The sequence below is a fragment of the Laccaria bicolor genome, genomic scaffold, assembly GCF_000143565.1.
Source record: "Laccaria bicolor S238N-H82 LACBIscaffold_13 genomic scaffold, whole genome shotgun sequence".
In the NCBI taxonomy this organism is placed as follows: Eukaryota; Fungi; Basidiomycota; class Agaricomycetes; order Agaricales; family Hydnangiaceae; genus Laccaria; species Laccaria bicolor.
Genome location: NW_001889884.1, coordinates 390979 through 409087, shown reverse-complemented (window position 1 = coordinate 409087; position 18109 = coordinate 390979). Strand labels below are relative to the sequence as shown.

The 18109-nt window shown below is 48.6% G+C and overlaps 6 protein-coding genes across 6 annotated transcripts; 4 read left to right on the top strand and 2 right to left on the bottom strand.

Annotated features, from left to right (window-relative positions):
- Positions 1 to 1026: 1026 nt before the first annotated feature.
- On the top strand, positions 1027 to 3865 carry LACBIDRAFT_298087 (uncharacterized protein; the record flags this gene model as incomplete). Its single annotated transcript, XM_001881600.1, has 8 exons — positions 1027 to 1275; positions 1332 to 1710; positions 2017 to 2324; positions 2381 to 2541; positions 2606 to 2645; positions 2766 to 2946; positions 3007 to 3320; positions 3377 to 3865. 8 exons carry the CDS (start codon positions 1027 to 1029, stop codon positions 3770 to 3772), a joined length of 2028 nt encoding a protein of 675 aa, XP_001881635.1. The 3' UTR covers positions 3773 to 3865.
- Positions 3866 to 4981: 1116 nt separating this feature from the next.
- LACBIDRAFT_327585 (uncharacterized protein) lies at positions 4982 to 7009 on the bottom strand (the record flags this gene model as incomplete). Its single annotated transcript, XM_001881436.1, has 10 exons — positions 4982 to 5058; positions 5116 to 5171; positions 5227 to 5395; positions 5596 to 5656; positions 5727 to 5812; positions 5995 to 6052; positions 6262 to 6275; positions 6604 to 6638; positions 6683 to 6829; positions 6990 to 7009. The coding sequence occupies 10 exons, from the start codon at positions 7007 to 7009 to the stop codon at positions 4982 to 4984; spliced, it is 723 nt and encodes a 240-aa protein (XP_001881471.1).
- A 2546-nt stretch (positions 7010 to 9555) lies between these two features.
- Positions 9556 to 9830, bottom strand: LACBIDRAFT_298084 (uncharacterized protein; the record flags this gene model as incomplete). Its single annotated transcript, XM_001881435.1, has 2 exons — positions 9556 to 9561; positions 9615 to 9830. 2 exons carry the CDS (start codon positions 9828 to 9830, stop codon positions 9556 to 9558), a joined length of 222 nt encoding a protein of 73 aa, XP_001881470.1.
- Positions 9831 to 11302: 1472 nt separating this feature from the next.
- Positions 11303 to 12961, top strand: LACBIDRAFT_250303 (uncharacterized protein; the record flags this gene model as incomplete). Its single annotated transcript, XM_001881599.1, has 9 exons — positions 11303 to 11440; positions 11524 to 11734; positions 11784 to 11809; positions 11866 to 11964; positions 12016 to 12127; positions 12192 to 12337; positions 12391 to 12560; positions 12616 to 12693; positions 12757 to 12961. The coding sequence occupies 9 exons, from the start codon at positions 11303 to 11305 to the stop codon at positions 12959 to 12961; spliced, it is 1185 nt and encodes a 394-aa protein (XP_001881634.1).
- Positions 12962 to 13726: 765 nt separating this feature from the next.
- On the top strand, positions 13727 to 15068 carry LACBIDRAFT_327583 (uncharacterized protein; the record flags this gene model as incomplete). The annotated part of the gene is made up of 3 exons (XM_001881598.1): positions 13727 to 13798; positions 13850 to 14970; positions 14993 to 15068. 3 exons carry the CDS (start codon positions 13727 to 13729, stop codon positions 15066 to 15068), a joined length of 1269 nt encoding a protein of 422 aa, XP_001881633.1.
- Positions 15069 to 15129: 61 nt separating this feature from the next.
- LACBIDRAFT_298081 (uncharacterized protein) lies at positions 15130 to 15435 on the top strand (the record flags this gene model as incomplete). The annotated part of the gene is made up of 2 exons (XM_001881597.1): positions 15130 to 15253; positions 15311 to 15435. The coding sequence occupies 2 exons, from the start codon at positions 15130 to 15132 to the stop codon at positions 15433 to 15435; spliced, it is 249 nt and encodes an 82-aa protein (XP_001881632.1).
- Between the last annotated feature and the right edge of the window lie 2674 nt (positions 15436 to 18109).

Below are 18109 nucleotides of genomic sequence, written 5' to 3'. Positions count from 1 at the left end.
AGTTCCAAGTTCGCCATCGCTCACGAATGAAGGCTGAACGATGTGTGAATGACGTGAGATCGGGTGGGACAAACCGGAATGTCGAAACTGACCTTGATCCTATCGATATCTTCGTTTATCATGACCATCAATCCATCCAAGGATTTTCCGTCGCCATGTTGGATAGTCTTGAGCTTTGCAACTGTCCTAAACGACGGATCGATACATTCAGGACGATCAAGTCTATAGAAGATCAATGCTGAATTCTTACTCGTTGAAGGCCGTTATTGCCCGTGTGGCTTCTGCACGCTGGGCATCAGTAGCAGATGCGAGTTGAACAATGAACCGAGCACAGGTTTCGAGAATTTCGGTAAGCTGGAGGATAAGAATGTCAGAGATCGATATGCATGATACATTGCAGACATTACTTGGCCTTCCGAGTCCTTATCGCGGATGACAACGATAAGCTGGATGAGCCTCTTGAGTTCGGGACTTTCTTGAAGGGTGTACGCGATAGAGAGAATGGCCATATCTCTCTTAAAAGATTTGCCCTTCGCGAACTTTACTTTCTCCAGCTTCGTAGATGTCAGTTCTGTATCGTGAGGATTCAGCACCGGGGGTTCTATGTTGCCTGCCAACTGTGGTAGTGGTAGGGCGGTGGTCGGAGGCTGTGTCACTGTTATGCCGATGGAAGACTCGGCGGGTTGGGGGGTCCTAGGTCGCACTGGCAAATGAAAGAATCTCGTCAACTTATCACGTTTACGATCCCCCGTCGGTTTAGGTGCCATGACTGGGTGGGTGTACAGAGGAAAGGTTGTCGACCGCACAGTCCGGAGGCTGTGAGAAATGACAGCGCCTGGAGGCATAACGATATCACGCCAGATCGGAGGTTTTAGTCGCGTACCACGTTCTCTGAGGGTATTATTCCGGGTGAGGAACATTGGCGTAATCGGACTTAGATAGCTTGGATGCCCGAACCTGACTCCGACTCGTGCGACGACGGGCACTGGCGATCTACTAGCGATATGTAAATCGCATTCCAGGTCAATGCCACCTCGCCTCGTCTTCCTCCGCACCTTGCCCTTTCAACTCCGCTTCCGATCCTACTCTTCCTCCTCGTCCTCTTCGTCAAACCCACCAATAATCCACATACCAAAAGCGAACATATACCCCTTCGGCGCCTCCCAATCCACACCTCCCGCCCTCAATTCCATAGATTGGACCGTAGACGAAGGAGAAGCATGGGCCGTCGTGTCGCGTTCGAGGGGTGGAAGAGGGAAAAGCATATTATTCCAGGTATTCCTCTCTCCTGTCCACAAGCTATGTAAATAACCAACTAAGCGAATTAAAAGACACTCCTAGGAAACAACCGCATATCACCACTGCCCCCCTCTCCAGGCCTATACCCCTTCCTGAACGGACTCGACCCATTCGATGGACGTCGTCTCGGGTTCGTCGCGTTTCGAAATACGGGGGGTACAAGGGGGGCAGGTGGGGTTTTTTATGATTATACGGCCCGTTATGGTGCTGTTAGGGAGGAAGATGGGCGGACGTTACGGGATACTCTTCATGGGGAGGGAGGGAAGGTTGAAGAATTGGTGGATAAGTTGGGATTGAGGGATTTATTGGATTTACCGCTGATCGCGCTGAGTAATGGACAGATGAGGAGAGCGAGGATAGCGAGGGCTGTTATGAAGACTCCGGAGGTGCTTTTGTTGGATGAGCCGTTGAGTAAGTGATTCTAAACGAATGCCGTCCTTCCTTCCCTCTTATTTCCCCTGCTTTCCTCCTTTCCCTTCACTTCACCTCCCACTTCCTTCACCTATGTGCCTTTCCCTCTCTTTGTTTCTTTCTCGCGTTTCCCTCTTCTCCCGCTCGCCTCTCCTCCCTCCATATCCTCCCTGCCCTCACCCTCTCTCTTCCTTCCCTCCCTTCATCTCTTCCTTACTTCTTCCTCCCTCCTCCTTTCCACGCTTTTACTCTTGTTCTCTCCGCCTCCCTCCTTTTCTGATACTAACTCCCCCTTCCTTTGTCCAGCCGGCCTAGACCCAACCTCACGCACACACCTCCTCGCCCTCCTAGCAGACCTCCACGCCTCCCGCTCTCCACGTATCATCATCGGCATGCGCGCACAAGAAGAGTTGCCGGGGTGGGTTACGCACGTGTTGGATGTTGGGGAGGGGGGCGTTATCCCAATGACGAGGGAGAGGTGGCGTGGTCTTCAGAGGACTCAGAGGGCGGAGGAGAAGGGGAAGGAGGGGAGGGACGAATCGAAGGAGAGAGTGGAAGAGGGGGAGTTGGTGGTTGATTTAAAGGGTGTTGGGGTGAAGTATGGGAATAGGACTGTGAGCAAGTTTTCTTTTGCGCATTTTCTTTCTTTTCCTTTATCTTTCCCGTGAAGTTTTTCATTTTCTCGCGCTATTGCCTTTCTTTTGCGTGCTATCGTTCCTTTTCACGCGTTGTATTTCCTTTCCTTCGTATTCGTTTCTTTCCTCACCATTCTTGGAGAACTTCTTCTATTTCGCGAGTTCCCTTTCGTTTCCCCGAGCTTCCACTCTCTCCGCGAGTTGATTTTAAGTACTGATGATGCGACGACTGATAGGTTCTTAAGGATATTACGTGGCAGATTCGTGAAGGCGAGAGGTGGCATTTACAAGGGTCGAATGGTGGGTACCTTCCATTTTGTTCTTTGCTTGAATGTTTCACCATTTTCTCTTTGAATTTGGCGGGAGGAACCTGCCCTTGCATATTTTTCTGATTTGCTGGTTGTTGGTTCGCTGACGTAGCTTTGGTTTTCTTCAATGCCTTCTCCTGATTTCATGAACCCTGTCTTGTTTTTGGGATGGCTCGCTGCCGTTGTTCTTTACTGTAAATGGGCTTCACGCGTTAGACACTACGGTTTGAGAAAGTCGACTTCACGTCGTATACTTGATTCTCCCCCTACCCATCTATTACGCGCCTTTTCGCGCATACATTCACATTCCTTCTTATCTTCACATCCACCCTAACTAACCCCCTCCATTACAGGCTCAGGCAAAACAACACTGCTCTCCCTCTTAACAGGCGACCACCCACAATCGTACACGCAAGCACACCTCCACCTGCCCTCCCTATCTCCTGCCACGTCATCGAATCCCTCCTTCACAACTCACCCCTACCGAACCCACCACCTCAACTCACGAAAACGTACACCGACTGCACACCTCCGCACATTGATTGGCGTCGTCTCCCCGGAACTGTTCGACGCTTTCCCACGTCGTCATCCAGGCATGACGGTCTGGGAAGCCGTAGTTACGGGCTTTGGAGGGGTTTTGTCCCGCTTAGAGGGAGCGAGAGGGTGGGTGAGATAGGTGTGGCTGATGAGGAACTGGAGTTTGAGCTTAGTGACGTGGAGAAGGAACAGAGGCGGCGTGAAATAGAGAAGTGGCGCATCGCTCGATGCTGGGACGTCTTGTCCGCACTTGGTCCACGAGCCTGGTCTACGTCAGGAACACCCGAGACGGAAAGAGAATTCGCAGTGCGTCGATTCACGGCACTGACACCAGGCGAACAGCGTATCGTGCTCCTCATGCGCGCGTTGGTATCCCGACCTCCGTTGGTGCTTCTCGACGAAGTATGGAGTGGGATGGACGAGGGTATGATTAGTGCCGTGCGGAGATACTTGACCACTGAGGGTGGTGTTGGAGAGGCACAGGCGGTTGTTGTGATTACGCATTGGGAGGAGGAGGATCCGTGGGGCGGTCAGGGGGTTAGGCGGTTTAGGATTTGGGAGGGGGGTGGTGGTGTTGTTTAAGGATGAGTGGGCGGTTGCTTGGATTTGGGTTGGAAGACGGGTTTTTTTTGATGGATGTGTAGCATGGGAGTAGAAAGGAATTTGTGAAGCGCGTGTTGAGCCGTCCAAGGCGCCAGACTTGGGACCTGTTCAGCAACGTCTAGTCCCCAGGGGCGTGGGTTCGAATCCCACTCTCATCATATGAAGCCTCCCTAAGCACACTTTTTCATCATGCATATAAAGTTGTGTTCTTCGACTTCAGCAAAGACTTTGGACTGTGAACGACTCGCGCATACATTCACGATCTTCACTATCATCCCCCACGACCTTTTTGGGCCATCTCTCTCTCTTTCTGCCTATCGGCACAAAGCATAGCAATAGTATTGGACTTGGTCAACGTTGTGTTACAGACATTTCCAGAACCGCTCTACGTCGACTGTGAGTCTATGGAGTATGTACGCTGCGTCCAATGTCACAGAGCGATAGGATAAGATAGTTGCTTATACGACGATTAGGGATTTGAGTGGTGCATACGTAGTGACACGGGGGAAGAAGGAATAGAATTCTTAGCCACGCAGAGGCAGTTTCAAGTAATCGCCAGAGGTCCATCAGGAAATCCTCAGACTCTGAATTAACCATGATTTATATGATTTATACAGAATTGACCGTAAATTACGCACAAATGACGGGATTGAAACTTTTAAGAGAATTGACAAGATTGAGTAAAATAAAACGGGCACCGTTTAATTGTGCTTAATTAGCGCGCAATTGGCCGTTCATTTTGCATATTGTACCATTGAATAGATCCTCTTTTTCACACAATCAAACACAACAAACGAGAGTTCAGGTTGATGAATTGTATTGCATGGCAACTGACTATACATTATAGACTAAGTACGTGAAACAAAAGCCGAAAGAATCTCTGATTCGAAATGCTAGCGAGTTCCTTCATAACTGCCTCACCCCCCTTCCTCCATTCCCTCATCTCAAATGCATCCCACTCCTCTTTGGCCTTGATCGACCGTCACTGACACCATCTCCCAGCCCCTTCATCTCATCTGCAGTGCTGGAGAACAGCGTGTAGGGCAAGGTGATGTCGTTGATCATACCTGGAGGTGCCTTTTGATCACCTAGCTTTCGTCGTGTCAGGCAGGGTTACGAGGGAAAGGCAGATGAATACATACCTCGACTTCCAGAGTTTTAATTACGTTATGGCCGTTGTCATCATCTTCATATCGCGTCGTCATCGCCCATGAATGAGAGAGGCAAGGCGGTGACTTGGCGGTGGTCGGCGGGCGTTACGATGGCTGCTGGACAGTTTGTGGCAATGAGCAAGTAGAAAGACGGGGGACTGTATGGCTTACGACGTGATGTGCTCACGCAGTGACGTGGCGGTGGTTGGCGGGCATTACGATGGCGGCTGGGCAGTTTGTAGCAATTAGCGGAGGAGAAAGACGGGGGAATGTAAGGCTTACTATGTGATGTGTTCACCTGCGCTATTGTGGATGGCAATGACGGTATGCGTCATTGCTGTGTGGACGACTTGGCACATTGGGAGGGAAGCATTGACGCGGACGTGCCACGTCATCTTCTCCATGCGCCGTCGACGCTCGTTAAGCTGACATGGCCCTAGATGTTGTTGCGCTGACGATGCAAGGCAGCAGTCACAAAGAGTGGTGACTCTGATGGCGATGGGAGGGGGGAGTAGAAAGCGAAGTTGTAGATTTTTCAACAAAATGTCACGTGTATCGGAGCTTGAACTGACTTTGAACTGACTTGCACATTTTTTCTACTGTGTTCCGCAACCACCACTCCCTATACATTCCATAACCATGACCACCCACGCGTCCTGACAAACACCGTCATGAATAGGACGTGTCCACCAAATCTCGAGATCAATGGGCACTACCAGCATTGCGAGCACCGTGGAAACGGTATCAGTATCAACGCAACATCATGACGAGAAAGGGAGTACCCATTGCGAGCCGATGGTGAGGACTGCAATGAAGATGAGTACCCCAACCCATTGCGCCCAACTCATAATGCTGACCACCCCACTACCTATAATATTGCGGGTGCACTTTGCTGCCCCATCTTTACGAACGTGCCCTGCCCGCAGTTGTGATGCTTCCCCACGACGTCCACCTCTGCTGCTGCCGTTTCCGCGGTCCATCTGCCACTTTCTTCACTGCCGTTGGTGCTCCAGATACAGCGCTGATGATGCAGCCATCGACAACGCTTACACCCATTGTCGTCAATGGGGCTTGGGAACCCACTGCGTATTCCGCTGTCGACACGAGCCTACAGCCAGAGCGTTGAGACGCAGTATAGAATTGAACAAGATTGGAGCACGCTGCGCGCTGCTATCCGTCGTCATTGATATGATTAAGACGCTGCGTGTCCTCCACCGCTATTGACAACACTCCCCTGTTTCTGTGTCTCTGTAGTTAATTTATATAGAACCTCAAAATGTTAGTAATAGAATCGATTGAATTGACAGACTCATACACCTCCAAGGCTCCAACTAAGGATATATATATTTCAACAGATAAGTAAATGTACTTTCCAGGACAAGCGTGAACAATCTAAATTCTGATTTTTCAATTGAGAAGAATTGATGGGAATTTATGAATGATTGTGCACAATCGACATCCCCATTTTCGATTGAGAAGAATTGAGAAGAATTTACCAACAATTGTGCACAACACGTTTAACCAGCTGAATTGTGCATAATTGTGAGTTTTAGTTTTTCCTGATGTCAAGGCAAGGCCCAGGTCTATAGGCATTGATTCTGACCTTTGCTCAACTTGAGTCATTGCCAAAGATGGAGTAGGCCGTCGACAGGGCCTTACAGAGGTTATGGGTGATGGAGCTGACATCCCAGGTCCTGCAGGTACCGACAAGTTTGCGCTCAAGTGGGTGGCGGCTCACATGGGGGTGAAGGGGAATGAAAGGGTAGATGAAGAGGCGAAGAAAGCAGCACAGGGCGACTCAAGCCCACAGGAGGAACTGCCCCCAATACTTCGCAAGCACTTGCCATACAGCGTGTTGGCGGTGAAGCAGGAGTTTGCAGAGCAGCTAAAAGTCAGATGGAAGAACGCGTGGAAGGAATCACCACGATATGCCAGGTTTCAACACGTCGACAAGGACTTCCCCTTCAACAAGTTCCGGAAAATCAGCGACAGGCTTTCCAGGCCCCAGGCAAGTTTACTAACACAGATACGCACCGGCCACATACCGCTCAACAGCTATCTCCATCACATCAATAAGTCGACCACCGAGCGTTGCACATCATGCTGGAGTAGGGAGCGACGGGAAATCACGGAGACGGTGGTGCATTTCTTATTTGAGTGTCAGACATACGCGGCAGAGCGATATGATATGGATAGAGTGCTGGGTTGTCACTCAAGGGATCTCCGAGGAATCCTGGCGAGTTTGGACAGGGTCAAGGAGCTGCTCAAATTCGTGGGGAGGACGGCCAGGCTCAAGACAACGCTTGGAGACACACTAGGTGATGTATCTCACTTAGAAAATGAAGAAGATTAACGGATAACACATGTTTTCAGGAATCTAGCTACCACGGCACAGGTTTCAACAGAATAGCTGGCCCCAGCCAGCGGGCTCGCCCAAAACACCCCCCCTCTCTCTCTCTCACCCGCCTCTCAGTCTGCGGACCTCAAGCAGAAGACTCCCTCTCTCAACAGATACAAGATTCACACCGGAAACACAGGAAGACAGCTACGCACAAACACCGAGACATACGTCTCCACCTGATCATGCTCGTCCCATCGACTGTGCCTGTCGCTTCGCGATCGGGTACTTAACAGGCCAAAACACTACCCCGCTTACCTATATGGATGTGCCCCAAAACGGCGTTTTTGTGCCGGGCTGGGGGGGGGAATGTTCGCTGTGGGTGTGCCCTCACCAGTGCATGGGGCAATCTCAAGGGGGTCAGGAATACATGGCATTAGGGGCCATAGGTAGTCTACAAAAAGTTGTAAAGTCTGACATAGGGCCTCGCCCTAATAGACTCTAAATTTGACTTGAAAAAAAAAAGGCCGTCGACAAGGAGGTTGTCAAGCAGCTCTGAGCTTCGGTGGAAGAGAACGACCGAACAACCACACGGCTGGGCGCAACCGATCAGATGATTGCTGTGACAAGTTTGCTTGTAACAATTGGCGAAGAGGTGATGCTGAATCCACAAGTTTGGTTCGTCCTAATAACATCTCCTTCGTGAGCCGATGAACGAAAGGTGCGGGTGGCCAGGTTGTGCCAGTCATGGTAACCGGGAAAGAAATGCACTCACCGAAGTTAAGGGAACTGGGGTTTGCACCGGTGTTGTGGAACCAGAATCTGAGTAACGAAGGAGGTCGGTCAGCCAGGCGAAAGACCAAATAGATGCAAGGTTATCCCTGCTCTCCGGCTCTCCAGCTTCTCAAGCTTGCGCTTATGATCAGGCGGACGGCAGCGACCTCAATTGCTCTAGGTGAACGATTTGTCGTGGTTGCTGGCGAACAGGTGATGCTGGATCCACGAGCTCTGCATACAGGCAGCTTAGTTGGGTGGATTCCACTATGGCAATATCACCTTCGCGGGCCGGTGCATGAAGGGGTGCAAGTGGCCGAGTTGTGCGGAGGACGCAAAAGGCGGTGCGATCACTGAAGTCAGGTTGGGTATTGTGGAATCAGAACCTGAGTAACAGATGAAGGCGATCAGCTGGGCGGAAAAGGTCAAATGGATGCAAGGTGATAAGGGGATTCAAAAACCAAGGCAGGAGGAAGCACGACGAAGGAACTAACTCACTGAAGTTTAAATGTCCTTTCTCAGCATTCCTAGTCTCTCGTAGACAGACTTCGATATATGTGAAGTCGTACCTTGGTTCACGATATATGAAGTCTGTTTGTTACCACGCCCCCAAAACCATGCTAGAAAATGTTTATGTAATCTTCGGACTTTGAAACCGCGTCGCGTCAATATTGCCTGGACTCTCGACGCGTTTTTTGTCGCACAACTTGTTCTAATGCCCCAAATTCAACTGTAATCTCTTCCAGCTATTATTTACCATGGATAACAATGCTCGAACTGTCCGGTCTTACAAGAGGAACTCTGTAATTCAAGTCCCAGCAACACCTTACATTTCTCCATTCCTATCACAAGCTACACCCAGTTCCACAAGTCCTGGATTAACTTGTCGCATTGTCTCCTTATGGTCTTCCAGCATCATCACCCGCTAAATGAGCTCCTCAACCCAGAGTTGCGCAAGTGCAAGAAAGGCTTAGAAAGCAACGGCCCACCCACGGTACTGCACCTGCCAGAGTGTTCTCGTTGCTGAAGCATCGTCTGCAGGTGAAAGTGAGAAGGAAAACAGAATACCACAGATGTCGAGCAAAAACTAGACACAATCAATCGGATTCAAATTTGTTAGTCTTACAAATCGTCGTCTGCAACATCACATGGGTTCCCAACGGTTGTGCCATAGTTTTTTGACCTTCACGCATGCGATGCTTGGCAAAATGAGCGGAGCGAAATCTGGCTGAAACATCTCTGGACATGCACATAAGCTCTGGGATGTAGTCGACAAGAACACGAACCGAATGCAATGACTGAACGGAGTGTACATGGGTCCAGTCGACATCAGCCCTAAAAGTTTCAACAGTCATTGTCGTCCGCTTTTTCTCAGCGACGCGTTCAAGGTGAAATCGGTTATGAGCACGTTTGACGTCGATATGAGACTTTGCCGCAAAGAATGGTTTCGCACAGTATGCGTAATGGTTTCGCAGGATAAAAAAGCCAATAGCCCCAACTTAAACCTAAATTGAAGAGATAAGTATAATTAAACATCAAGTTGTGATAAAATACGTACAATGGGATGGGGGCGGCGCTCCTTCGTAATCACAGCAGGATTTTTGCACGGAGCAGCCATAGGCTCGGTGAGATACCAAGAGACGCGTGCGCGCACCTTGTACTTCTCACAAAGTCCAGCAATGTTGAGTTTCCCCAAGGTCTGCCAAGTAACCAACCTAACGCTATCCTCTGGGCGTCGGCCATTAGTCGATGCACGACCCGAGCTGAGTGTCATCGTCCTTCATGGTAAGCTTAGTATCTCTTGTTGGACATAGTTACCGACGAGATTGGTTGCGCAAGCGAACAACGAAGGACGTGCATGGCTTATGGCTGCAGGACTTGTGGAACCGGGTGTAGATTGTGATTGGAATGGCGAAATGTAAGCAGCTTTTGCTGGGACTTGAATTGCAGAGTTCTTCTGGTAAGACCGGACGGTCCAAGCATTGTTATACATATTAAGCAATGGTTAGAAGAGATTACCGTTGAATTTGAGGGGATAGAACAAGCCATGCGACAAAAAACGCGTCGAGAGTCCAGGGCGACGAGGAAATATTGACGCGACGCGGTTTCAGAGTCCGAAGATTACATAAACATTTTCTAGCGCGGTTTCGGGGCCGCGGTAAACGCAGGACTACAGCATTCCCCAGTTCCCCGGCCCGAGCAGGCGACTCTTACTTCTAAAAGACATGAATTAGGTGGACGGCCGTGATCTAGCGTGGCTTGTGGAGGTCCTTGAGAACGTATTGCCATCGTTAAAGACGCCAGCCAGGTCGCTGCAATGAAAAGGACGTTTAGGGCAGGTGATGTCAACCATGGCAGGAGAAGACTGACCGTCAACTTGAAATAACGGAGTCTCATCTATCCGTATGCAGAGTGTTTTCGAGCGGGTAGCCGTCGGGGTTTGCATTTGGGAGTTGTAGTTGAGCATTTGGAGTGGGTGGAAGTCGGAAGCAAGGTGCGGACCCTGACAAGGAATGAATCGTAACTTACAATTACTCGATCAGATACACAGTGTTCCAAGGCTGTGCATCCTCTTCTCTGGAATTCGGTTGTCGTGCCTTCAAACAAAAATGAAAACCAGCTGATATGTACCCCTTTCGACTGACGTCTCTGAGAATTTGGAGGTGTATGCAAAAACGTAGGAAAACAGGTCAGTAACGAATATTAATAAAGAGCGAGTAGTAAAGAACCAGCACGTTCCAAAAAAAATAGGGGAAACGTTAACACTCAGTCCCACTTGTCTATTTTTTCTCGATCTCCTACCTATATACTGATAATCTCTTCCCAGTTCTGCTCTTTGTGCTGTTCGCGAGCATCGTTCTTCTGGAGCCTACAAGACCCCTCAATCCTAAGTGAACCGCTGGTTTCTAGTGGTACGACAATCAAATTTAGGAATTGTGACGTTTACTGGATGCTTACATTCCAGACAGGCTTGCCAGCGAACCTTTCGTCGCCGAACCTTTTTGCTCTAACTTGCCATCGTTATTGGACAATGAAGAGGACGACCATGACAACGGGCGCCTAACGCGCTGTAGGGAACAAGGGACGGGATAACATCGCCAAACACGAGGCTGTCGTTGCCCTCTCCCCTTGGCGAGCAGTCCGATCCCAGATACGACAATTTACAGCACCAGCGCGGGAATACACACCCTTGCCATCTTCTAAGCATCACCTTCGCCTCCTTGAATACCACCGCCAACGTCTTCGATGGGGGACAGATATTCGCAGGTGCCTCCTTCGAGGACAAATGAAAGAGGGAGCACACACCACCATCAGCAACACCCTTCGCAACACCAGCGCTTTCCGGAGGATACCCCAAACTTCAATGAGAGACCCGTCAAGAGTGTATGTGGCCCATTTAAAAAAATTGTAATCATAGCGCTAACCAATCGATCGCGTTTCTCCAACTTTGCTTCCACGGCTTGTAGGTCCCTCCGCCGGCGGTGAATAAACCCACGGATGCAGAGTTCTTTCTTCAAAACGATCATGGAGAGATGAAGCCCAATCATGCTTTCTTGAAGGAACACTTCTTTCGCGAGGGACGATTGCAGGAGGAACACGCACTCTACATTTTGGAACAAACAACCAAGATTTTGTCCAAGGAGCCCAACATGGTGCATGTCAGGAGTCCTGTAACAGGTGAGTACTGACTCTGGTATAGTTGGAGTTGACCAATATGTGTCCGTAGTTTGTGGAGATATCCACGGACAATATGTACGAGTTGTCATGTTCCGGATTACAGGCTATCAAGTCTCATGTACGAATGACAGTACGACCTTATGAAATTATTTGAGGTGGGTGGACCGATGGCGGATAATACCTATCTTTTCCTGGGGGACTATGTGGATCGGGGAGACTTTGGCATCGAGGTAAGGCTATTGTCCACCCTTCCCCTTCCCAATGAATCTGATGATCCCTAGTGTCTGCTATATTTATACGCTCTCAAAATATGGAATCCCACAGGAATCATCCTTCTACGCGGCAACCACGAATGCCGGCATCTCACCGAATATTTTACCTTTAAACGAGAATGTAAGCATCGATGACTGCCTTGTGGTTTCCGCCATCACTGAGCATCTGCCAACCATTCTCCTAGGCCTTCATAAGTACTCAGAGCGTGTTTATGAAGCATGCATCGTTTCATTTTGCGCCCTCCCGATCACCGCATTGATTGACAACCGTTTCTTCTGTGTCCACGGTGGCATCTCCCCACAACTTGTGCATCTCAGCGATGTAGATGCAGTATGCTTCCTGTCCGCCCCTGCTCTCGAACTTTTGATCTCATGCCGATCTAGATCAACCGTTTCCAGGAGCCAGGTTCCCATGGCTTGCTATGTGACTTGCTTTGGTCGGACCCTGTGTCAAACTACGGTCATGAGCACGAGCCGACCGCTCATGGACCAGGGCTTGCACCCGGCCAGGCATTCCTGCATAACCAAACACGCGGATGCTCATTCTTCTTCACGTCAGCCTCTTCATCCTCTGGTCAGTGTTTGCCTGCTCAACTTAATTCCCAACAGCTATGAAGTAGTGTGTGCTTTCCTCGAGCGAAACAATCTCCTCACCGTGATTCGGGGACACGAAGCTCAGGATGCTGGGTACTTGTCTCTTCCCCTTCATGAGCGCTGCTTGTCATTGATATACCTCTGGAACGGATAAAGATATACCATGCACCGCGAAACTCCCAACAAAAACTTCCCCTCAGTCATCACCATCTTCTCCGCTCCTAACTATCTTGATGTGTACCATAATCGTGGTGCGGTTCTCAAGTACGCAAACAAGAATATTACGATTCGGCAGTACAACTCTAGCACGGGACCACCGGCAGCTGGTTCGAGAGTAGGTGTAAAAGAATTTGATTTTTGATAATAAAAATCCGGTTTCACCATCAGTCATTCCCTTCTGAGAGACGGAAATTTTATTCCACTTCATTCTATGCATTTGATACCGGTGATACGTGATTTTTAAATCACCTTTCAGCTGCCTGCAGCAGAGTCACCCAAAGAATAAATTGAATGAAGATAAATTTCAGTTTCCTATCACTCTAACAACCTACAAGCAATGGTAGACAATCTAGTACTCTACCATTGAGGGGTTAGAAATCAAAAGGGCCTCGAGAGTGAACCAAACGCGTCGAGTTCCATCGCGGATTCCGCAACTCTGAGGGCGCACACACGTGATCCCGTGATTCTGGGATAGTTACGTAATATTCTTCTTGGTGGTAAAAGACCACCCCGCCGCTTGATGCCAAGTCTCTTTAACAGATGAAACGTTGGTCTACGTCGTGGCCATAATCGTCCAAAGTCTCTAGAACGCCTTGCTCGTCAGCTCGGAGCTTTGCTCCTCACCTCCTCGCTCGTCTGTCACACATAGTTTGCTCCGAAACCTCGCATTTCGCCAGTGTTTTGCCTAAAACCTCATTCTGCACCTCACGCGACAACACCAACCTCCAAGCCATCAGGATCTCCACTCTTGCTTGCTCGCCTTGGCCAAACTCCTACAATAGTCTCTCTTTGCTTCTCTGGGTACCGTTCCACCTGTCTTTGCTACTGGAATCCTCGCAACTCGAGCCCTTCTGCACTGTCAACGAACCCTAGACCCTAACTTCACAACGCGCACTGTCAACCCACGATGTCGACTACTATGCCCGCTGTGCAAGGCCTGAAGAAACGAAAGCGTACGGATACAGCTGGAGGATTGGTGGTGAGTGCTCCTCTTCTCTCTGCATCCGCACCTGTACCCCACAAAGGACAGGCGGTGGTGAACTCAAGTTCGTTCGAGGCACCGCCGGCCTGGGCATTCTTTCTGCAGAATGTACCGGCTGCAAACACCTCCCCGCCTGCTGTCCTCGCTGTTTTCGCCAGACTCTACCATAATGCCCTCACTGGGTATCGGTCTGCACTGAAACAGCACCACAGGATTCTCGCTGCGCGGGACCGCTTCACAGTGGAATCCAATGGAGACTCTGTCCCTGTCGCGATCTCCAACACGCTCAAGGGCCCCATGTTCCTCTTCCCGAAGGATATCTCTGCGGAAGCAGAGGAACTAACCAAGGGGGCCCAAGAGCAATATATGAGCGCGTTAAAAGTGATGAAGTCGGCGGCTGTAGACTTCGTTCGTGCTTGTCATGAAAAGAACGTTGAGGCAAGCCGTACTCTGATTGACGCTGAGTCCAAGGGAGCCTGCCTTTCGGTAGACCTCCAATCATATGCCTCCCAAATCATAAAAGATGCGGGATACGCAGACGATAATATTTGGAATGCATATATCAATGCGGTAGTGAGTGCAATGGGGGCTGAGCTCAACGGTATACGCTTTGACATTGCCGTGCTCGTCCGTGCAGAACGTGAAGAGAAGGCTGCTAAACAGGCCACTCTCACTACTGCCACCACTGATGCAGAGATGCAAGATGGTACTCAACCCATCGTCTTCGAAAGCCCCAGTGTCGAAGAAAAAGGACAAGGAGCCGCAAGGGAGAGGAAATGGAAAAGGAAAAGGAAAAGAAAAGGAGGCATCCACAGGAGAGCAGGGAGGGAAGCGGAAATCGAAGAAGTCGAAACCCTCGGAGTCAAACGACACCGACTAGATGCTTCGCACATGCCTCCCCCAATTCCCCACCTCATCACTACATGGACACCCCCGCCCGGGATCAAATTTCATTGCCTAAAGCCTGAGACCTACCCCCCCATATTCTTTTCTGCACCTTTAACTCTACAAAGCCGATTCATTACTGCACGCATGTCCCCGTTATTCTATGATACACGAATCACAAACCGTACATTCCATAACATGACCAGTGTGAAATTGAGCTATGAGCAAGTCAAAATGCTGGCGCTGAACTCCAAATTTGTATGCTCTTCAATGAGGAATACCTAGTAAGCGTAACACCTACAAGAGCTATAACAAGAACTTGAAACCTGGCTCCAAGAAATCATCACTCCCCCTCCGTTGCATCATCGAACCATCTTCTTGATGGCCAACAATGCCGAAGCTGAAAGTTGGACATACTGTCTCCGTTTTGGGGTTTATCTCATATGTTCTTTGGGAAGATGATGGGAAGATCCAATGTTTTGAGGTTGAGGTTGAGCAGGTCAATAATAAATATCTTAGCAAAGACAGGTGTGCCTATAGCTACTCCTGTTGAATTTGCAGACACCGGTATGCCTGTCTTTTCTTTCTGTCTGTATTTTCACTAATTTTAACGTAACTTCAAAGCTACAGCAACTCCTTTGAAGCGCAAAGGGCTTAAGTTAGATTTCAGTCAGGCCACTCCCAACCCGTTGAAGAAGGCATGCGGATCAGATGCAAGCAGCCTGTCGTCGCCTTCTCCCCAACCTTGATTTTGATCCTTAAGCCATTTTTCTAATGTACATCATGCTCTCCGTTTTAAGTATAATCCTGTCTCGCGATGTAAATGTATTATTGGGAATGAATTGGACCCGTGCGAACGCACGGGTATCAGCTAGTTTTCATTAAGAGGCATTTTATCACAGCTGAAGGAGATTTAGTAACAAAGCTGTAGCTGATGGTGCGCTCTCCTACTACTTACATCGACCACCACGTCAAGACTCGAGTAACAAAGATCACATATGGTAGCCATGGTGGAATCAACTATGATTCTTCGAATTCTGAGCATTCGAAACGCTCCCACCTGCCAGTTTTAACTTCTATTTCCGGTGTCAAGCGTTTAGGCGGCGGTATCTTCTGGGTTTTATTGCCAAGTTGCCAACCGTACGTCATGAACCTGTTTGCCCTTCCTCCTCCGATTTTCTTATGTTTTCTGTAGAACCGAAACGAAAGAGTTTAGGCGAGCCCATTGGTGGGAGTTTGACAATTTGAGCCGGTTGTCAACTGCTTTGACGGCAGTTTGGGGATACGAGGAGACCGTTTCGGATGCGGCTTTTATGGGTCTAAACACGTGTACATGGGCTGTTCGCTGTCTGCTCGCTCACCTTTGGCTGACCCAGGGGACATGTTAGCCCTCTATTCCCAATTGTGTACGATCGAGGTAGACCTCGCATTTGAAGCCTTCTCCCAAGAATGTGAACGCTAGCACGTCGACTTGATACAAGATAGACTATGAGTTGATCCACAAGTATACATAGATGTCGCTATAGTACCATAACAATAGAAATTGACAATTGTCCCAATAAGTCATAGGGCTACCCCAATGGGCCCAATACACATGGACACTATGGATCCATACCTGGGACCAATGGATGTTTACAGCATATGGTATTAATGTGTGGCCAAATGCATATTCTGCAGATGTGGTTATTGCCATAATCAATGGTACCATAGGTACCCAAAGTATAATCTACAGAATGGCCAAATGTTGGGCCACATGCGTTCAAGAGATCACCCGAAGCATTGACATGCTGACTGCAAGTGCTCCGAAAATGCGACTGAAAAAATGTCCGGATTTGTGGTTGCCATGTTGGATGTCACTGCCCCAAATATGCGGCTGAAGAAAGGTCCGGATTTGTCACTAGTATGCAGAATACCAGTGCTCCAAAAATGCGGCCGAAAAAATGTCCGGATTTGTGATTAACTTAGTTAATGTCACTGCTCCGAAAATGCGGCCGAAAAAAACATCCGGATTTGTATTTAAGATGCTGAATGTCATTGCCCCAAAAATGCGGCCGAAAAAATGTCCAGAGTTGTAGTTGACTGGGTAAATGTCACTGCTCCAAAAATGCGGTCGAAAAAACATCCGGATTTGTATTAGTACAACACTGTCCGAAATTTCAGATGTAATTTTGACAGGCGCCAGACAACCCCCGTGGAATGCTTCAATGCCTGAAATTTAGAACTTCAAGCACCCGAAAATGCAGCCGAAAAAACATCCAGATCCGTATTTAACATGCTGAATGTCATTGCACCGAAAATGCAGCCGAAAAAATGTCCGGATTTGTGATTAACTTGGTGAACGTCACTGCTCCGAAAATGTGGCCAGAAAGACATCCGGATTTGTATTAGTGCACCAATGTCCGAAGTTTCGGATGTAACTTTGACACAGACCAGACAGCCCCCCCATGGATTGCTCTGAAGTCCGAAATTTTTTAAGTTATTTCCATCCAGATATAATCATCCCCGTAGACTGCACCAATGTCCGAAATTTTGGATGTAATTTTGACAGGGGCCAGACAACCCCCATGGAATGCTCCAATGTCTGAAATTTATACTTCAAGTACCCGAAAATGCGGTCAAAAAAACATCCGGATTTGTATTTAACATGCTGAATGTCATTACCCCGAAAATGTGGCAGGAAAAAATGTCCGTGGAAGCTTCTATGCTGACTTGGTCAATGTCACAGCTCCGAAAATGCGGCCGAAAAAACATCCAGATTTGTATTTAACATGCTGAATGTCATTGCCCTGAAAATGCAGCCGAAAAAATGTCCGGATTTGTGATTAACTTGGTGAACATCACTGATCCGAAAATGCGGCCGAAAAAGACATCCGGATTTGTATTAGTGCAACAATGTCCGAAGTTTCGGATGTAATTTTTACACAGACCAGACAACCCCCCGCGGAATGCTCTGAAGTCCGAAATTTTTTAAGTTACTTCCATCCAGATATAATGATCCACATAGACTGCACCAATGTCCGAAATTTAGTACTTCAAGTACCCGAAAATGCGGCCAAAAAAACATCCGGATCTGTATTTAACCCGAAAATGCGGCCGAAAAAACATCTGGATTTGTATTAGTGCAACAATGTCCGAAGTTTCGGATGTAATTTTTACACAGACCAGACAACCCCCCGCGGAATGCTCTGAAGTCCGAAATTTTTTAAGTTACTTCCATCCAGATATAATGATCCACATAGACTGCACCAATGTCCGAAATTTAGTACTTCAAGTACCCGAAAATGCGGCCAAAAAAACATCCGGATCTGTATTTAACTGAATGTCATTGCCCCGAAAATACGGCCGAAAAAATGTCCGGATTTGTGATTAACTTGGTGAACGTCACTGATCCGAAAATGCAGCCGAAAAAACATCCGGATTTGT